Source organism: Tubulanus polymorphus, chromosome 9 (genome assembly GCF_964204645.1).
Source record: "Tubulanus polymorphus chromosome 9, tnTubPoly1.2, whole genome shotgun sequence".
Taxonomy (NCBI): Eukaryota; Metazoa; Nemertea; class Palaeonemertea; order Tubulaniformes; family Tubulanidae; genus Tubulanus; species Tubulanus polymorphus.
In genome coordinates, this window is record NC_134033.1 from 10874726 (window position 1) to 10895953 (window position 21228).

The 21228-nt window shown below is 37.8% G+C and overlaps 1 protein-coding gene across 1 annotated transcript; it reads left to right on the forward strand.

The window, feature by feature from the left end:
• Positions 1 to 15574: 15574 nt before the first annotated feature.
• Positions 15575 to 20656, forward strand: LOC141911313 (E3 ubiquitin-protein ligase MSL2-like). Its single transcript, XM_074802304.1, has one exon. The coding sequence runs from the start codon at positions 15617 to 15619 to the stop codon at positions 17306 to 17308; it is 1692 nt and encodes a 563-aa protein (XP_074658405.1). The 5' UTR covers positions 15575 to 15616; the 3' UTR covers positions 17309 to 20656.
• The last annotated feature ends 572 nt before the right edge of the window (positions 20657 to 21228 follow it).

Consider the following 21228-nt stretch of genomic DNA (forward strand, 5'->3'; position numbering starts at 1 on the left):
TGTGGATTTTGCCACTTACAAAAAAATTACTGTCGTCCGCAAATAACACAGAATCCAAAAGTTTACAGGAAGATGGGCAGTCGTTTATATAAAGCAAAAAAGCAAGGTTCCTAAAATTGAACCCTGGGGAACCCCTGAAGTTATGTTAGCAGTGTTGGAAATATGTTTTTTATATTTTACGGCCTGTTTTCGTGCTGATAGATAACTTTTGAACCGAATAAGAGGTTGGCCACGTATTCCATTATACTCCAATTTAGCTAAACGGATTTGGTGGTTAAGCGTATCAAATGCTTTGGACAAGTCGATAAAGACCCCAACAGTTGTATCACCCTTTTCCAGGTAATTTGATATGTTATCTAGATTATAGGACAAAGCCGAGGAAGTGGAATGCTTCTTCCTGAAACCAAACTGATGATTACTTAAAATATTAAATTTTTCTAGGAAAGACGACAGCTGATTGTAAACAAGGTTTTCAAGGATTTTAGAAACCGACGGAAGAACCGATATTGGCCGGTAGTTACTAAAGAGTGACTTGTCGGCATCCTTATAAATGGGAGTAACGTGGGCAACTTTTAGTTGGCTAGGCACAATGCCTGCAGAAATGCTGCAATTGAAAATTGAAAAGTGATTGAAAAGTGGTTGTGATATTATTTCTATAATAGATTTTAGTAGTTTCAAACTAATTTTGTCACTGCCACAGGAGAATTTACTTTTCATTTTTGAAACTAGACTTACAATTTCTCCTGGGCTAGTTGGCATAAGGAAGAAATTATTTGTGAATTTCTCATCCAGAAAATCATTAAAATCATACGCGGAACTAGGAATATGGGATTCGAGCTTCGACGCAATATTTACAAAGTAGTCGTTAAAGTGATTAGCAATATCCTGTTCGTCAGATAAAATCTCATTATCATATCTAAATTCAGCATCAAACCTGTTTTGTTTATCTTTTTTCAGTAAAGAATTTACAAGTTTCCAGGTTTCTCTCTGGTCATGTTTACATGAGAAAAGATTTTTCTCTGTAGTAACCATATTTACCTTTCTTAATTACAGAATTTAGAATATTACGATATTTGCAATAGATGTCTTTGTTTTCTAGAGACCTGGACTTTATATACTTTCTGTATAATTTTTCTTTACGTTTTATAGAACATTTGATTCCAGACGTGATCCAAGGTTTACTAATACTACTGGATTTTGGAGAAATATACTTAAAAGGAAAACAGGCTTCATTATTATCTACAATATTATAAAACTCATTGTACGATATTTTGGGGTCATTACTGTTATAAACACACTGCGAGTTACTAGTTGAAAAGACAGCGTGAAAGACGGTCGATAGATCTAGGGTTTATATCACGGATCTGAATTTCAGGCGTCAAGAGATTAGCTTCATGTAAAATTCCAGTGATAATAGCAAAAACGGGGAAGTGATCCGTGATATCAACCAAGAATACACCGCTATATATCTGGAATTCTTCATAGAAATTTACTAGAATGTTATCAATAATGGTCGCTGAGTGGTCAGTGACCCGAGTAGATAAGTTTATAAGCGGAGCGAAAGAATTGGAAATTACTTCGTTTATAAAAGAGTCACGTATAGCACTATTTCCATAATTACCACAGTCAATGTTGTAATCACCCATTAGATATTTTTACCATTAAAGATTCAAACTCACTTAAAAATTTATTAAGATCTGATTCTGGTGGTCGGTAGATCACACCTATTAATATCTTTCTAGAATTGCGACCGCGGATCCCTATAAATAAGTTTTCAGCTATAGATAGATCTTTCTAATTTTAAAAGGAATTGAATCGTTGATCAAAAGACCAACTCCACCCCTCCTTTATTAGATCTGCAACAGAAAATACTAGTATAATTGGGGAGGTGGTACAAGGACTCGTTAGGAGCATTGCCATCGGTCCATGTTTCTGTTAGCCCGATAACAGAAAATTTATGAGTTAATAGATTTAAATAGTCCGTCTGACTCCCAAAGTTTTTCCTGGCGCTACGCACATTTGCGTGAAAAACACTCAGAATGACATTATTGCCATGCTTTCCCGAATTTGCGTTAAATTCGGTAGACGAATAGTATTTACAATTGTTGAACTCGGTTTCCATAGGACACGGTCTATTGGGACGAGCGGATATTCCGGGATAATAACGATTTGCCACAGAATACAGTCATATAATAGAGCGCTAGTCTAGCCATATGTGAAGTCACATTAAGAGGTTTAACTATCATCCACATTTTGTTTTTTAGCTTGTTTCTCAGCGCTAGGTGGGGTCTCTGTTGATGACCGGCCTTTTCGCTTCTTTGGTAATGAAAACATCTGCATCTGATTCAGACTTCCATGCATCTACGAAGTTCAGAAAGTGCCGATTTACCAAGATCGTTTAGATGTATGCCAGTCATGTCGCTGATATTGTAGAAACGTTCTCGTATTGCTCCCAATGGTTTGAGAACGAAATCATTGTTTATATACATGATGTTCTGTTTAGAGCAGAATTTGTCCATAAATGTATTAACTGTTTCAGATGCAGCATTAAAATTGGCAGCAGCGGGAGTTACAGCTTTCCTAGGTATTATGCTAGAGAAAGCTATTTTTGCATTTGGATAATGTTCGTGTACTTTGGCCATCACTACTGTCAAATTCATCTTCGCAGCGTCGATTTCGGACCTATAACGGTTAACGTCATTGGTACCGAGATGAACCACGACGTTAGTAACGGAGTCGGGTTTAGGGATCTGAGAGTCGGCTTTGTCGAATAGCTGCTCGATGTTCTATGCCGTTGCTCCAGATTGATGTATTACAATTCCGTCAGGATACTTTAAGTTTCTCATGTTAGAATCTCCAATCATAACAACGTTTTTGGAGGATTGTTTACTCGGTTCCGGTACCGGTTCCGATTACATTGTCGGTGATTTTTCGACGGAGGTCAATTCCGTATTGTTGCCCTCATCGGGATTTGATTGACTGTCACGAGGTTCACGATTTAACTGACAGTCAGGGGCTTTATGGTCTAAAGCTCCACATCTGAAACACTCGATTGATCTTGTTTTTGATTTCTGGTGACATTCGTATGAGCTGTGATCACCTAGGCAATGTTGGCAACATATGCCTGTACAGTACAAACGAACTTTATAGCCAAGTATATTCGTGTATGTCGGTATTACATCGGTGACTTTTTTAAGTTTAAGATACCGCGTACCAGTAAAAATATCAGTCCCTTTTATGGTACCTTTCCTGGTTGATCCGTCCACATAATCTCCGTATTTAAAAGTTCGCTATGGTTTATCGTCCATTTCTATCGGAGCATCCACTACCTTAACGGTCATATAATTCTCATCAACATCCATGAAGTTAATAGACACTCCATTAATATCTAATCCCGACAATTTCAGTGTTTTTACTTTCCAAATTCGCTGTTGTTATCACAGAGTCTTTTGCTGTTATTTGAACAGAGTAAATTAAACTTACATCCATTTTGTGCCTTATCGCCTCGATAATTTGCTGGTGAGATATTTTTCTTTCATTTCCTAACTCCTGTAATCCAAATTTAATGGACATGTCCCTTGTTAATCCACTCATATTTATTATCTTGCTATATATGGTTGAATCTAGACGTTATAGATAGAGTAAACTGACCAAAATCATAGATTTACGATGAAGAGCTCCCTAAGCACGGCTGCTCATATCCGCCATGTTCTTTTCTTTTACCTAACCCTAACCCTAAAAGCCAACCCTACCCCTAACCCTACTAACCCTAAACCGGCCTTGGTTGTGATTGTGAAATACATATAGTGTTGTTAAAATACAGTTTATTTTTCTAAGATGGCGTACTGAGGTCTGTAATAATAGAAAATTAGACGTACTCAACGCAGTGAGCTTTTTAATTCGAACGAAATTGTGGATTAAATCTGCAACTTCTTGGGGGATTATTCTACAATTATGATCATTACAAAAGGAACCCCACCGCTACTGAGGGTGTTGTTTTATTGATTAATTGATTGAACACGTTAGAGATTTCATGTCATCAAATTATATGATTATTTGCGCGTGAGTCCGATTAAATCTGTCATATCGGAGCGGTTCATACCTTAGTGCAAGTTACGTCAAAAGTGATGATTTATTGGTTTAGAATTCAGACTCAAGCTTGTAATATTATTCAACTTCGATATATTTCGATCTTTGATTCAGCTACAGTAGCAGCAGCAGCAGCCGTTCATCATTCCACCGCTTCAGTGATTCTATTGTATATAGTTCTAACTGTATAGTTTAGACGTTGCATGAAGATTCGCGGGATGAATAATCAGACATTTATAGACAAGTCGTTATATTTTATACCGTATGTAGAAGCATTACTGGCTAATCACGCGAAGAGTCACGCAACTAACACGATTCGTATTATTGATATCACTGTTTTGACGGTTATCTGTATTCAAGGAATATTTGGTAATCTTATGATTATAATATTGATGATATCTCCAGAGTTGTGGAAGTTGTCTTACAGTCGCTTCTTCCTCGCTCTTGCCATTTCTGATATTCAAGTTATTCTATATTTTCTCATAATTCTAATCAATACGGTGACGTTGTCCGATACGGTTAAAGCGACCTCGTGGTTAAGCTGCGCGATGCAAGAATATATGGTGTGTTGCGCAGGTGCTTTTAGTCCTAATTTATTGATTTTGATATCATTGGAAAGGTTATGCGTCGTACGGTACCCGTTCCGCGGACCTCGATTCTGGACACCTAAAACCGTGTCTATATCGATATTTGTACTGTTAATCGTTGTATTAGGTGCCTACGGATTCATCTTCTTTACGATAACTTACAACGATATGATTTTAAACTGTGTTCTATCGGAAAGCGCGATTTACGCTTATTCTAAAATAGTGCCGTTAATGTACAGTTACATACCGATAACTTCATTAGTTATATTGAACTCTTTATTAATCGCTTCAGTAAGATCCATGCAACAGAAAGTCGACTCTACACAAACAAATAATAATCAAGTTACTAAAATATCTATTTTAGTTTGTGCGTTTTTTCTGATTACAGTCATGCCTAATATAGTAGTAGCGACGTTAGTTCTAGATCCTCAGTGGTCAGAATCGTTAAAAATTCCATATCTCGTCACTCATCGCATATTCTGTTTTAATTATGCCACAAATTTCTTTATCTACGTCGTATCCGGTCGACGCATTCGAATGACTATAAAAACTCTTTTTATTAAATCATGTAAATCATAAGTTTCTCACTCAATACTATCTCATCCCCGCACCCAAAATTATAGTTCACCTAACCTGATGATATGGCCGTGTCAATTTCGTTGGTTGCCGGTTGCACAGTTGTGACAAAAAGTGGTCTTAAATCCTAAGACTGATTGATCTTTATTTGTTAGATTGGCTATAGAATCAAGTCGGTCTAGGACTGGTATCAGATCTAAGCCATGACTATACAACAGACCCCGGTATTCTTATATAAATCTCAATCACTTCCGATAATGTTCAATAATCGAATGGAATTGGCTGGTGAGGATAGAAATTACATTCAGAAGCCGAAAAACAGCGAGCGGTTTGTTTTAAATATCACTCAAACTACCTGTACTGGTAACTACCACTTTCACATTGTTAGGAGCCATTTTAGGACAGTGTCACTTCGACCTAGACACTGAGATTTCACCTAGACCCTGAGTGTTACTTTTTAAAAGTTCCTGTGTATCAAGTTTAATCGTAATCGGTCCATTGGTTCAAGAGAAATAGACATTTATCCAAAGCGACACCTATGGAAAAGAGCGGAAATGGTTGCATACCAATTGTAAAGTAGATATTGTGTTATATATATATATTGAATAATGTCACCAACTCTTTTATTCATTTAGAAATAAACTACTGTATTCAGCGAAGTATCTTTTAAATATGTTTATTCACCAGGCCAACACTAAGGTTTCTGCGTTGATTAAACAGGCCAACACTAGGGTTACTGCGTTTATTAAACAGGCCAACACTAGGGTTTCTACGTTTATTAAACAGGCCAACACTAGGGTTACTTCGTTTATTAAACAGGCCAACACTAGGGTTTCTGCGTTTATTAAACAGGCCAACACTAGGGTAACTAGGTTTATTAAACAGGCCAACACTAGGGTTACTTCGTTTATTCACCAAGCCAACACTAAGGTTTCTGCGTTTATTAAACAGGCCAACACTAGGGTTTTTGCGTTTATTAAACAGTTATCCATAAACTACTGATATATAAAGAGACTTTTGCGGAATATATTATTCGACTGTGATGTCTTAATCGAATTCTTCGCGTGGGCCCGATACAGTTTTATGAAAAGTACCAATATTTTAAATCACCGAGTATACGGTAGGTTTTTTTAATGAAATTACGAACGACATTATCACCAGTGGTGATCATACAGTGACATCATCACTCCGATCTGGATTACATTGGAAGCGCCGTGACTTTGCGGTTCTTACGATACTTTTCGGATGCCAGTGGAGCGAGTAAAATTAGTACCCCTTAATGAAAACATGAGTCTCTAAACAAAAAACACCACATTTTCTTCGATTTCTACCCGCCGCCGTTCCGCGGGAATTTACGATTGCGATTACGATTTATTTACACTCCAACCATTTCCATGGTATATGGAGGAAAACTATTACACACGTATATACAAATATTTACAAAACAACACTGAAGTGATTAAAATTTAGAGAATGAAAACGTAACAAAATATATATACATCAACTATTTACAATACTATATATACTATAGGAGGGATCTATATACATCTAAGCCGGTCTTAATGAAGTTGACCGTTGGGTTTTTCAGAATATCAAGGGTATTGAAGGTATTCAAATTCAAATAGTTTTTCCGGGGTTCGTTAAGTAAGGTACAGTCAAACAGAAAATGGGATTCGTCACCTAAAGTATTACAAGTGGGGCATATTCTATCGGCTCTGTCTAAATGAAGGTTCGAAAATTTGTTCACAGGTAAAATATAGGACCCGACCCTAAATTCAAATAAACTAGTTCCTAAGTCATCACCAAGTTCTATTATATACTGCTCTAACCTAATATCATTTTTATATTGCCTAAAGTTAGTGTATACGGTTTCTTGGAGGTGCTGGTCACGGAGTATCTGTTTTATTCGTTTTGAAAAAGATTTACTGTTAGTCATGAATTGATGCGTCCAAATAAAGGACAAACCACAGTCATCAAAGGTTTTCTTTATATCCGAATAACCATAGAAGCGATAACATTAAAAACCTCATTTTCTAATGAGTAACTACAGTTTATTAACACGAACGTTTTCGGGATCATATCCCCTCATCAGGTGAAATACAAGTGGATCAAATGATTAAACTACAGGTTTATATACAACATAAGTTACAAAATTACAAGTGCTAAATTCTAAGCTAATTACAAACCAAGTATTTAATTACAAACTAATTATTTGAATACATTTAGGATAAAGGATGAGCCGTTTTGAAATAATTGTTGATTTAAAGAGGGTCGTTGCGCTTTAATAAACAGGGCCTCCCTAATTTTACAGTCGAGATCAGATGAACCTTTGTCTAGAATTTTGAATTTGTTGTTACTGAATTCCTGATCACAAGTGTGACAAATTGCGAGATGTTGTCCAATCGCAGAAGTCTTTGATCTGTGTTCCTTAATCCTGATGGCCAAATGTCGTTTAGTTTTCCCAATATAGGAAGTGTTTATATCACATAAACAATTAAATTTATATATGACTTTAGCCTTCAGCGATTTAGGGGTAGCACATTTCAAAGAGAAAAAATTCTTAATTTTGGTCGTAGTGAATGCACATTTCAAGTTGATTTCAAAATTCCTTTTAAATAGATATTTTAATTTTCGGGCAAATAGGATTGACGGGTTACCAATATACGGTAATGAAATGAATAGATCAATTCCATCTTCAACAGGTTTCGGTTGAGGTTCTGAGTTCTGTTTTGATTTATTAATACATTGATCGATGACATGAATAGGAAACGCATTAGATTTAAACAGATTTTTCAAGAAATTGATTTCTTCTGAAAAGATGGTCCAATCACTGCAAATATTGTAGGCACGAAAAAGCATGGTATTGATGAGTCCTATTTTCCATTTATACGGACACATGGCGTTGAAGTTCAAAACTAGGCCTGTGTTGGAAGCTTTCCTGTACACTCGAGATATAAAGTCACTACCGGTTTCTAACGGAATTTGTATTTCGGTATCGAGAAAAGGTAATAGATTAGGACCTAGTTCAAAAGTGAATTTAAGGTTAGAATGGAGGCGATTCAATTCTTCAAAAAAAGTTTATAACTGGATACATTTCGAAATATGCCGAAAATATCGTCCACGTATCTCAGGTATAATGTCGGTTTGTAATTAGTTTTGGAGAGGAGCAAGTTTTTAAATCAAAACAGGAGCAAGTTTTTAAATCAAAACAGAACTCAGAACCTCAACCGAAACCTGTTGAAGATGGAATTGATCTATTCATTTCATTACCGTATATTGGTAACCCGTCAATCCTATTTGCCCGAAAATTGAAATATCTATTTAAAAGGAATTTTGAAATCAACTTGAAATGTGCATTCACTACGACCAAAATTAAGAATTTTTTCTTTTTGAAATGTGCTACCCCTAAATCGCTGAAGGCTAAAGTCATATATAAATTTAATTGTTTATGTGATATAAACACTTCCTATATTGGGAAAACTAAACGACATTTGGCCATCAGGATTAAGGAACACAGATCAAAGACTTCTGCGATTGGACAACATCTCGCAATTTGTCACACTTGTGATCAGGAATTCAGTAACAACAAATTCAAAATTCTAGACAAAGGTTCATCTGATCTCGACTGTAAAATTAGGGAGGCCCTGTTTATTAAAGCGCAACGACCCTCTTTAAATCAACAATTATTTCAAAACGGCTCATCCTTTATCCTAAATGTATTCAAATAATTAGTTTGTAATTAAATACTTGGTTTGTAATTAGCTTAGAATTTAGCACTTGTAATTTTGTAACTTATGTTGTATATAAATCTGTAGTTTAATCATTTGATCCACTTGTATTTCACCTGATGAGGGGATATGATCCCGAAAACGTTCGTGTTAATAAACTGTAGTTACTCATTAGAAAATGAGGTTTTTAATGTTATCGCTTCTATGGTTATTCGGATATTTGAACTCTCTTCCTAAGATCTTTTTCTTTATATATGATAACCAAGGGCTCTTAAATTTATCCCTTAGACATCAATTGAAAGATATTTTATAAAGTATTGAATTAAGTTTGGTTTGCTTTCCAGAGATACTGTTTTAACCCAAAAGTTAATCATCCTGCGTCTAACATCTATATTCAAAGGATAACGTCCTAGCTCTGATAAAACTTGTAAGTTGCTAGAATATTTCGTCACTTTCATTAAGATTTTACAGAAGAAGCAATGGATATTTTCTAATAAATCAAGATTTTCGTATCCCCAGATCTCACGCCCATACATGGCTATTCGTATCGTATCGTATCGTTTTCGCAGTCATTGAAGAAGGCCTATTTGCCTATAAATTTGACTGCCTCGGTGTTTCGCTTAAGTTGCCAGGTATTGCCAGCACTTTGGTAATAGCGGAAAACATAACAACATCCGTGAATTCCGATAACATTCAGGTCCAAGTTAGTAGTGCTCGACCCGTAGTAGGAAATGCTTTTCTTGCCAGTGTTTATCGAGACGTAATTTGAAAGCATTTGTAGATGGAGCATTCACTATATCTTCCGTGAGCGAGTTCCAGTTGTTCACCACTCTGTGACGGAAGGAGTATTTCCTGATATCCTTCTTAGCTCTCTGTTTTTGGATCTTCAGAGAGTGTCCTCTTAGATTCACTCTTCGTTGATCTCGTGGCACTAAGGAGTCTCCAGCGCGGTAGTTGTTATGAACCAGATTGTAGACAGTTATCATATCTCCTCTTGCTCTTCGATAGCTCAACGATGGAAGCTTTAGTTGTTTTAGTCTTTCGTGGTATGGTAAATCGTACAGATGTGGTACTAATTTGGTTGCTCGTCGCTGAATTTTTTCGTAATTGTCTACATCTTTTAGTAGGTGTGGGTTGTATGCGGGGATAGCATACTCCACAATTGGTCTTACTAATGCTTTGTAGACAAGACTGAATGTTCTTTCATCTAAACGTTCAAATGATCTTTTGATCATTCCTAGGATCTTGTTACATTTATTCATTGTCGTGGAGTACTGTGCCTGAAAGGTGAGATTATCATCAACAATTATTCCCAAATCTTTCTCCTCTGGGACCGCCTTCAATTCGTGTCTTCTGTTTCCTGCATCCATAGTATACTGAAAATGTTGTCTATTTTTTCCTATGTGCATCACCACGCATTTGTCTGGGTGAAAAGTCATTTGCCACTTCTTTGCCCAGTCTGATAGTTTGTCCAGATCCTCCTGAAGTCTGTGTTGATCTTGGATGCTGTGTACGATTCTATAAATTTTTGTATCGTCAGCATACATGAGAATATAACTTTGAATTTCATCAGGGAGGTCGTTGATGTAAATGGCAAACAATAAAGGACCCAGCACGCTGCCCTGCGGTACACCACTTATCACTGGTTTAGATGTGGATGTCGCACCATTTATATTAACCACTTGGTTCCTTTCACTTAGGAAGTCTTCAATCCATTTCAAGGCTTTACCTGTGATACCACAATTTTCAATTTTCTTTAGAAGTCGTTTGTGGGGCACTGTGTCAAACGCTTTTTGAAAGTCCAAAAAAATTACGTCAATGGATTTTTTTATTTCTAGGGCTTGTGTCCAATCATCCATTGATTTCAGTAATTGTGTGAGCGTAGATCTACCCTGTACGAATCCATGTTGGGCATCTGTTAAAACTCCATTAGTAATTAGGTGACTCATGATGTTATCTCTTACAATGGATTCCAGGACTTTACATACAATACTAGTCAGGCTAATTGGTCTATAATTCTCCACAATATTTTTTGGGCCCTTCTTGTGGATAGGCGTTACATTAGCTTCTTTCCATGATGTAGGTAATTTTTCTTCTTCTAAGGTTTTCCTGAAGAGAATGCTCAGTGGTTCTGCGAGCTCGTCTGCTGCTTCCTTCAAAATTTTCGGATGCAATAAGTCAGGTCCCATGCTTTTATTTTCATTCAGACCTTTCAGCTTGTTTGCAATCAGTACGGGAGTGATCTCAATGTCATGTATTTCAGGAATTTCATTTATTTGTGCATTGGGTTCTGGTATGTGTGAGGTATCCTCTTCTGTAAATACACTTGCAAAGTATTCATTGAAGGTGTTGGCCTTGGTAATGTCCTCAGAAATGGATGTGCCATTCTTTTGTAAGTCTGGTATACTTCCTTTTGGTGATGTCTTACTGCGGCAATATCTCCAAAACGCTTTCGGATTTGTTTTTACCTCTTGGGATAGTTTCTTTTCATAGTTCTTGATTGCATTTCTTGTTTCCTTTTTTGCTAGATTCCTAGCTACTTGAAATTTCCTGTAATCTTCTCCATCTTTTGTCCTGAGATACCGCTTCCAGGCTTCGTGTTTCTTTCTAACTTTTGACATTGCTTTTCTATTCATCCATAGTGGGGAGTGCCTTTTCCATCGTGGTGCTTGATAAAGAGGAACATGTGTTCTTTCTGCTTTAAGGATATTTTCTTTAATACTTTGCCAACATGACTCCATATCCAGTTGAAGGAGGGATTCTTTTTTGAGATTGTTATTCAATTCTTTTCGTAAATTGTCGTAGTTACCACGATAGTAGTTCCGCCTTTCGGTCTTAATTGCTGTATTTCTTTCGAGTAGTATATTCAGGTTAAACATTAGACAGATGTGGTCACTTTTTCCTAGTGCAGCCATGTAATCAACCTTCTGAACTATTTCCTGGTCATTAGTGAATAGTAGATCTAGCAAACTGGGTTCCTGGTTTTCTCTAAATCTGGTTGGGTGTTTGACGTGTTGTTCGAGAAATGCATCATTACTTGCTTCCCATAGCTTTGTGGAGACATGAGTGTCTGCTTGTCTACAGTGGTTTGTTTCCCAATTAACTTCTGGTAAATTGAAATCACCACATAGTACAGTTTGATATTCCTTTAAGGTTCCTAAAGATATAATCATATCTCTGAAATGGTTGTTATTCACCAGACTGCTGTTTGGGCTTCGATAGGCGCATCCCAGGAGCAAAGGCCGTTTGTTAGAAGTATGATGAATTTCTACCCAAATTATTTCATTAGTCATTGATGCCTTCAGTCTCTCTAGAACTCGCACGGGCGGTTTACATGGTTTCATAGTAGATCGGATGAAAACGGCGATTCCTCTTCCATCTTCCTCTATATTGGTAAATGTTTCATATTCTTCACAACCATTGAACATAACATCACTGGGGTTATATGCTAAGGTACTATATTTCGGTTTAGCTTCAGTGATGCATATAATGTCTGGATCGTGTTCGATCTTTAGGGCACTCAACTCAGGTTTTTTATTCATCATGCTATCAGCATTAGTATATAGAACTTTAATATTTTTCTCTTGGTTTCTGTAATAACAGTTGTTTGAGTTTTTATTGTATCCTTCATTCTTTGGTGATTCTTTTTGATTATCTTCATTTTCATATAATATACTGTCATCTGCAGGGTTATGTGTCGGTCTGCTAGATGCAACATTCATTGACAGTTGATTATTGCGATTATTATCGAGTGATTGTTTTGGTACTAATAATTTCTTTTTCGCTGATCTATTTTGTTGATTCTTATGTAATTTGGATCTTTCATGATTCTTTCTCGTAATTTCAGTTGATGATTGGCTCCTATCATAATTTCCTGGTTTTTGTTGATTCGATTTGCAATTACTTTTTAACATTGATTGGTTACTTTTCAGATTTTGATCATTTTTTCTTAAAAATTTTTTTGACAGTGATTTGTCTGGTTGATTGTCCTTATGGTTGGTTTTGGTTTGCTTGACGAAATGCCGGCGGTAATCTACTGACTATATCATTCCCACGAATGATAAGACCTCGTTCTCCATTTTTTGTTCTTTCCTGCAGCTCTTCCCTTAATTTCTGATAGTGTTTTCTTTGGTTCATAGTTCTATCGCTGGATACAGATACCCCTGTAATAGATGGATCTCCATTTCTCCTTAATTCGATAAATCTGTTTATGATCAATTCTTTATCGAGTTCTGTAGCTAGTATTACCCGAAGTGGGCGACATTTATTTTGCTCATACCGTCCTACACGGTTCACTAATTTAGGTTTATGAAGATCTGTTAAACCTAAGCCCTGGGTGATAAATCCATAGAGATTTTGCCACTCTTTTTTACGCCTTAATTTCACCTGTTCCTCGCTTGCTTCCTGTAAGCCATATATCAGTATATTATTTCGTCTGATTTCCGTCTCCCAAATTTCACATCGAACATCTTGGATTTCTTTGTCTATTGCTGATTTTACAGTCTCGTTTACCTCCAAGTTTCCTTGTGTAATCTGCAAGTTTACAGCTTTATTGATCATCTCATGAACTCTGTCGTCCGGGAGATTGTGATTAAGTTGCTCAATTCTGTCTCTCAATTGTGTTACGTCTGATGACAAAGAAGTGACAGTTGATTTGTCCGCTTTTTCTTCCAGTTTGTTCAGTATTCTTTCCATTGATTCATCGTAGTTCTTCAGGATCTTTTCCATCCTATCTGCGTATCTAGTGAGTCGTCCTTCATCAGTTTTTCTTCCTTTACATTCACGGCAAATTACTGCTAAGCAGCAGTCATCCATGTTTGTTAAATCAACGTCATAACCGCTTGGTAAATTTGAGCAACTAGAGCACAAACTTTTTTCACAGAAAGTACATGTTAGTGAACTTGAGAATACAATAGGCTTCTGACATATTGAACAATAATTGTCTTCAGTAAATTCAGTATCAGGAGTGGTGTTGGCTTTTTTAACTGGTGAAATTAGTCTGGGTCTAGACGTGGCTTGACTTAGCTCATCATCTGCTTTATGGTCTTCCCTTTTTCTTTTATTTTTCTCCTGTGCATCATCGCGGGTATTTACAGTTTCTAAAATACCTGCGCTTAGTGCAGCTTCAGCTATGATGTCAGACAAAGATTTCCTGACACTGTCTGACTTAGATTCTGGTCGCTTCTCGACATGCACAAAAAACCGTTTGCCTTTAGGTGCAGTTTCTTGGCTTATTGTACGGCTATTCGGACTTACTTGGTGTTGATCCGTTGTTGTTGTTGTAGATTGCTCAAATCTACCCCCCGTTTTTCCCCAGGACCCTATCTCATCCTCAGAATCTGACTCAGCCCAGTGGGTAAGGGGGTTCATACTTTCATTCCCTCTACTAGCCATGTCTTCGTTGTTGATTTCGGGTTCCCGCCCGACAATAAAATTCTTTCGATTTGCTTGAAACTCTTTACTCACGTTTCGACGACTTCGGGAAGGAATAAGATTTGAACTCACTTCGCTTGTGCGTTTCCTTAATTCTAAATTACACGTAGAGCTCACTGATGGATGAGGAGGGGTATTTTCTCGTATTTCTGTTTCAACCAACTCTTCAAACAAGCTTAATCGTCTTCCAGGAATTCTAGTTTCCATAGAATCCATTGTCGGCCATGTTGCTTAGATCAGCTGTTCTCTTTCCAGGAAGCTAGTTGGCAGGAAGCCACAAAAACTTGCTGTTTAACACCCAGTCACACTCAGAGACTTTTCCACACACTCTCACAAAAAGAAATGTGTTAGTATATTACTAAAAAGCTGACTGGAAAAATGTGTTAGTATCCAAAAAACTGTGAAAATCCGCGGAGCTGATTTTTTACCCTGTTACCACGGCCAGCGTCACCTAGTAACTCCGGACAGCGTCACCTAGTAACTATTGGAGCAACACACACATCAAATAATTTAAACATCAAATCTATGGGCAATTTCAAACGTCTGCCTTTTTGAACGATCGAAAACATAGCTCTCATAGCTTTATCGTAAAGATACTTTTTGCCTTAGCAAAGTTACCATTCCAATTAAATTTAGTGGATCGTCGCGCGCGTCGCCTGCTGGCTTAGTCAGAAACTCTGTGGTTTAATTTCACGATCGGAAATTTTCACAAACCACGTAAGTATAAGCCACGTTGGTATAAGCCCATCCGCGATTATAAGAAGCTTACCACCAACGATTAGGTAACTAACTAACATAGTGTATGCCTAAGTAAAGGGCTCGAGGAGGCAAAATTAACCAGTTAAAAGAAGTATGTTACACAAATTTCATCTATTACCAAGGGTGGGGACGTTTTTGTGTTTTTTTAATCACGTCAAACAACCCGGCGTTACTGACTGGCTTGGAGTCCGTTCCCGCAATGTAGCGTTTCAAATTTCGACGGTTACTAGCTGTATTTAGTACAACATCGAAACAACACAGAAATCCGTGTCGTCACATAACACATAAATCGACTACGTAGTTCACCAAACATAAAAATCGATGACGTCTTTCACTAAAACACACAAATCGACGACGTATTTCACATCGAGTTTTTAGTAGAGATGAATTTAGGGAGTTTTTAGCGTTAAAATGCCGCCTTAAAGCGACAAAAACCAGAATCGAATGGCTCTGAATCTGTATATCGTTACTTGCCGCCTCGTAATGCGGGCTAAATCGCAGAACGGTAGCGATTTGAGTGAAATCCATCGCTATTTGCCCTATTTACGACAGGCCTTGTCTTGTTGCGTGTGCTCAAATCTGATCGTAATACCGACAGGTCCCAGTAATTCCTCGTGTTTACACTATGTGTGTCGAGATTGTAGAGGCGGAAAAATGCGTTTACGCCCTTCGTGCAGTTGGTGCAAAAACCACGACGAATTCGTCGAGAATCACTTACTGCGAATAGTCGCGCAGTGTTACAAGAAATTATGCGAATATTTATCATCGTCACCGGATTTACTGGATCGTCTGGCAAGTTTTGGCCGATCAGAGGAGAGCGGCGCTACGACGACGGATATCGGTGAGTTAATTCGCGAAGGCGCCGCATTAAACGACTCGTTCGATAACGGGACGACCTCGCAACCGCAGCTGAACCTCAGCCAATTCGAAACGTTACGATCGTCGAACGCGTCGCAGTCGGCGCTCGCGAAAACGAAGTCTCCGTCGTCGTCGGGCGGTCGCGGTAAAAGTAGCCGCAGATTTAAATTCCGTAAAAGACTGAAAGAGAAACGAGCGGCGGCCGAGCGAGCGTCTAAAATCGACGAATCGGCGAATCGGTTAGACGGCGCTTCGGACGATTCATGCGGCGAAACGAACAAAGTGGAATTCGACGAGATGACGAGTCATCGTTTGAATAATACGCGTAATAGTTCTACATCGGACGGTCATCGCAGTAGCAGCAGCAGCGGTGCGGGAGGGCAGCTTAATCACGTCGGTAACCGCGATGCCGGTTTAACGCCGGTCGAAAGTCCGGCGGTCGTCGAGCGCAAACAAGTCAACGACCACGTCGACGAAATAATCCGTTCGGTTACGGAATCGGCGGCGAAATACGGCGAATCGATCGACCGGGAACGAACGAATCATCAACAAACGCGTATCCATGACAACAATCGCTTAGATACGGGATCGGTAACCGAGGAACGGTTTCCGGCGTTGCATTCGGAGTTGAATCGACGTAATTCCGGCGAGGCCGTGTCGACTAAACAAACGTTCCGGCTGGAACACGACCCGCTCGAAGCTTTGAGTCCCGAGAAAATATCGGCTCGAGTTTGCATCGAACACGACTACATGAAAGACTCGTCGACGTATTACAGCGTGACGATGTCGTCCGACACGGAACCGAAATTAACCATTCGCCGGCGACCTGTAACGGACGTTTACCCGAATAAAAAACCTCAGCTTCAAATCGACGGTATCAGTTTAGTGTCGTCATCGTCGCCGTCGGCGATGACCTTGAACAACGACGCGTACGGCGGTTTATCGGCGAAACCGCGTAAAATTCCACGCGCGCGGAAAGACAAACAGCAGAAGAAGAAGGGTTGTCGCTGCGGTACGGCTACCCCGACGCCCGGTAAATTAACGTGTTGCGGGCAGCGGTGCCCGTGTTACACGTCGTATAAACCGTGCGTCGATTGTAGCTGTCGCGGTTGTCACAATCCGCGTAAATTCCCGTCGTCGCAGCAGCAGCAGCAGCCGGTCGTGTCTACCGTAGAACCGGTAACCGGCGGCGATGAACCAGAGAGAACAAATCACCAGCAGACGCGCGTTGTTAACTCAGTCGATGAAATGGAAGACGTCGAAATTAGTGTTGTATAATGTTCGTTAAACGTAGTCATTTTCGTTGTTGAGTTTGTATTTATAGATCATGGTCCGAGTCTGTTATAAACTCTTAAATATTGCATATGTTCACATTCGTAAAACCATCCAGTTGTTGCCGCGGTAAAGCGGTAAAAATTAACCCACTTCGGACTCAACCCTTTCAATGCGTCTACACCGCAGTGCGGTGTATGAATCGGTTATGGATTTTGCTAGTACACCGCATTGCGGTGTATTGATATAATTAGTAATTAGCTTTTATCTCCATTGAAAGATGGCAGCACCTGTCAAACATAGTGAAATTTTAGTAACTAACGATACACCGTGCCGCGGTGTAGACGCGATATAGTGGTATTCCCGTTATTCAACACACTAGGGTGGAATTTTTAAAAATTTTCAAATTATCTCCAGCACTATAGGGTATTGATAAGTCAGTACTGAAAGGGTAAAGTATTGAAATATTTTGTAGTTTGAAGTGAATTTGTTAATGTTCAGAAGATATGGAAACAAATCGTGATGCTATTTTGATTTATATCAGACTTTAGCCAATTATTAGCCTGTATTATTTATTGTATTATGAATCATGAATTTTCAGCTCAGTTCTTTCTCTCAAACCAATCACATCGTAGGATGAAATTCTCCGACCATTCAGATTGCGAGTTGAAATTCCTCGACGACGAATCATGTTTCGAGGTGAAATTCTCGATCTAATCAGATTGGAGGACGATGTTCCTCCTGTGACCAAGCTACAGAATGTACCAAGATTTTTTTGTCCGGGAAGAGAGAATTGAGCTTCTCAGAATTTTTACGCATCAATACTATGAATTGTTTGTTAAAGTGATTAGGTGTTAAATAATTACTGTATTATGAGATGTTTGAGGAATGTTTACGATGTTAATGAATCCTGTCGAATGCTTCTAAGAATGCATTTTGGTTCTAGAAATTAATGCAAATAACAATCAGCCGCCTGCTACCACCAGCCCAGATATTTAACAATTAATTTATTGTGTAAAGAATCATGGACACTTGTAACCAAGACTAGAATTGCGGTAGGTAAAAGCTGATAAATCGAGATTTCAAGATGACCAGAAGTTCCACTTGATAAATTCGCTTTGATGTGAGGTGAGGTCCTGAATACTAATCAATAATTAGAAGCGGTGGATCCAGGCTGCGGATTGTATGATTAGTGTTAGAATAGAATAGTAGTTTTTGGATGTAAACAGAAAATGTACCGACGTAATATGTAAATCAACTTGACCTGTACGAAGTGGTTTACTGAACGTGGTCGATTGAAAGTTAGGACCTGTCTCTTTTCTTGATCAAAAGATAGTTTCATGAAATGATCTATCATTATTTTCCGCTTGTTGAAATATGTAAGAAAAAGTATTTAAAGGCATTTTATCCTTTTGTTTCGTTCTTTCATGTTTTCATTGCAATTGATATTTGCATGATTCGAGATTTTTTTTTTTGAATGAAAAAGTTTAGGTCGGTTATAGGCCTAGAAGAAGAATCATTCATCGTGGTTTTTTCCATTTTTTACTCAAAGACAACTAAACATTATGTAAATCTAATATTTATTTTTATTGCGATCATGATAGAATGAGACGTATTGAAAGGATGTATTGTTTTTATCATAGGATGATTTTAATGGTTTTACTACTGTATTCTCCACCTGACTCGGTAGCGTTGGGCTCTTGATATTTCAACCGTTTTTAAAGTTGTTGAAAATAAAACAGTTTTCCAAATCAGTGTTTAGTTAAATTCTCAACTTGAGGCAGTTTACCGAGCTCACCGCGACTATGTTTTGATGGAGTGTAGTGTAGGCCTGTATTTTATTGCTTTCTTAAAGTTGTTTGCCAATATTGCGAGCTGCAAGTAAAACAAACAAAGATATTCGAATTTGATAGTTCTAATGTTCTTGAGGTAGACCTTCAAAATGTCCTCATCTATTTTCATGATCTACATTATTCTGTAGATTGCTCTAAAAATTTGGCACTTTATAAACAGAAAGTTCAGTCTAAACCCTGTTATTCGTCGCGTACAGTTGACAGCAGAGGATGTAATAGAATAACAGCTTTGGGTGCAAGAACCTCATAACCTAATTTCCACTAGATGGCAAACTAGTCAAACGTGGCTGCTTCAACTTCATCAGTGAGTGTCTTACAGTTGTGTATACGCGCTAGAACTCATAGGGACAGCTAATCAAATTGAAAAAAGGCAAAAATTTGTACTTCAAGTAGAATTCATAATTAGAAAACATTATTAGCCTTGAAAGGGTTTAATCTGGATCATTTGGGTTCAATATAATTAATCCAGTTTTATGCAGCAATTTTTTTTAGATTTGTACATCGGGTCTCACATGACCTGAGTTCTTGAGACTGATCTGAACAGCGATGTACACATCACATGAAAAAACTGAGTTCTGCTGATGTTTGCTCAAATGATCAAACATTTTATCGGTTGTTAAATTAAGCATTGAATCGTCGCAGTTGAATTATGTATTTATTTATTCATATAATGATTAATTTATTTTCATCTTAAAGTAAAGTTAAATTATTTACATTTGGGAGCTGAAATGCTGTAGTCTTTATTTATTTATTGGCTCCATTAGATACATGTAGCATTTTCATTAATCGTCACTAGATTTCTATTTCTACCCCACTTGGGACTTAAGTTACAGCAGGCTATTGTGTACTCTCTTTTCATCCATTGACTGCTCTTTCAGTGTATTTGACTCCTAAGAATCCCACAGTTCCAGTTCCTTAATTCCGAATCAAAATTTTTCTTGCAAGTTTTTTCATCAAAAATGGCCTCGTGGTCACTTGAATTGGTTTAAAGAATTATATTTTCACAGTACCTTGGGCCCATTTTCAAGGATTTTTCCAAAGATGTTCCCACAGTTAATGAAAATGTGCTTTTGTTCCAGCTTACCCACAGTTGCCATTGATTTCATATTTTTAAATGAGGACAAATATTTCGTGCTCACAATCTAACTTAGTATCTTGTTTCAATCATGAAAAAATGATACTAATTTTTGGTTCACTCGAATTATCAATTAGTCTATATTTTCAATAAAGGTGTAATAATCTAAACGAAAGCTTAAATTTTTCATGAAAATAAAACTGGACCCAGGGCTATATCTTAAATGACTAAATTTTTTTTGTTACAAGCTTCTTGGTCTCAGCAATTTTGTGAAAGCCTTCAGCCAAGAAATTAAGTTTTCATTGGGTGTTCTACGTATTAGTTTGTGCACATGTTATTTTGATTGGAGTCATGATTTAAAGAATATGGGTGTGCTTTTAAAAGTTGATAATATTCATGAATTGATTGTGTGCTAAATGTGTTTAAAAAAACTGTCAAATGTAAATATAATGAAGATTGATTTAATGTGTAAAAGTGAAAGTAATAGAAGTGCTTAGAAAATCTATTTTTCCATGTTTTTGTTGTTTTTTTCGCGGGACCCAGCAGGATTTAAGGCGTTTTTATTTAAGCAACTCGAATCAACACGGATCAAATCGTCCATTTAAGCAACGCGCCTACAACGATTTGCCTACAATGTCCATTATTTAACCAAATCGCTTTGATTCGATTTGCTACGACAGTGGAGCGTTCGGTGATAGATCAAAAACAAAATGGCGGCTTTTTCAATCACAGAAAATTCAGGTTCCGGTCGTGGAGAGTAGGGTCATTTATTTAAGGCGATTCGATTTGTACCACGTGACAGTAATCGACGGAACAAAGCGATTTTATACGAGTTGCTTAAATAAAAACGCCTATGGTTACACAGAGAAATCCTAAACCATGGACACTAAAATTTGTTTTGGAGGCCATGCCTAAAATTAATAGGCCCTGTGGACTACGATTTTGGGTTTGCGCGACACTAGCGCTTCTGTCTGTCATGCGCAATTGTTTGTCAGGAT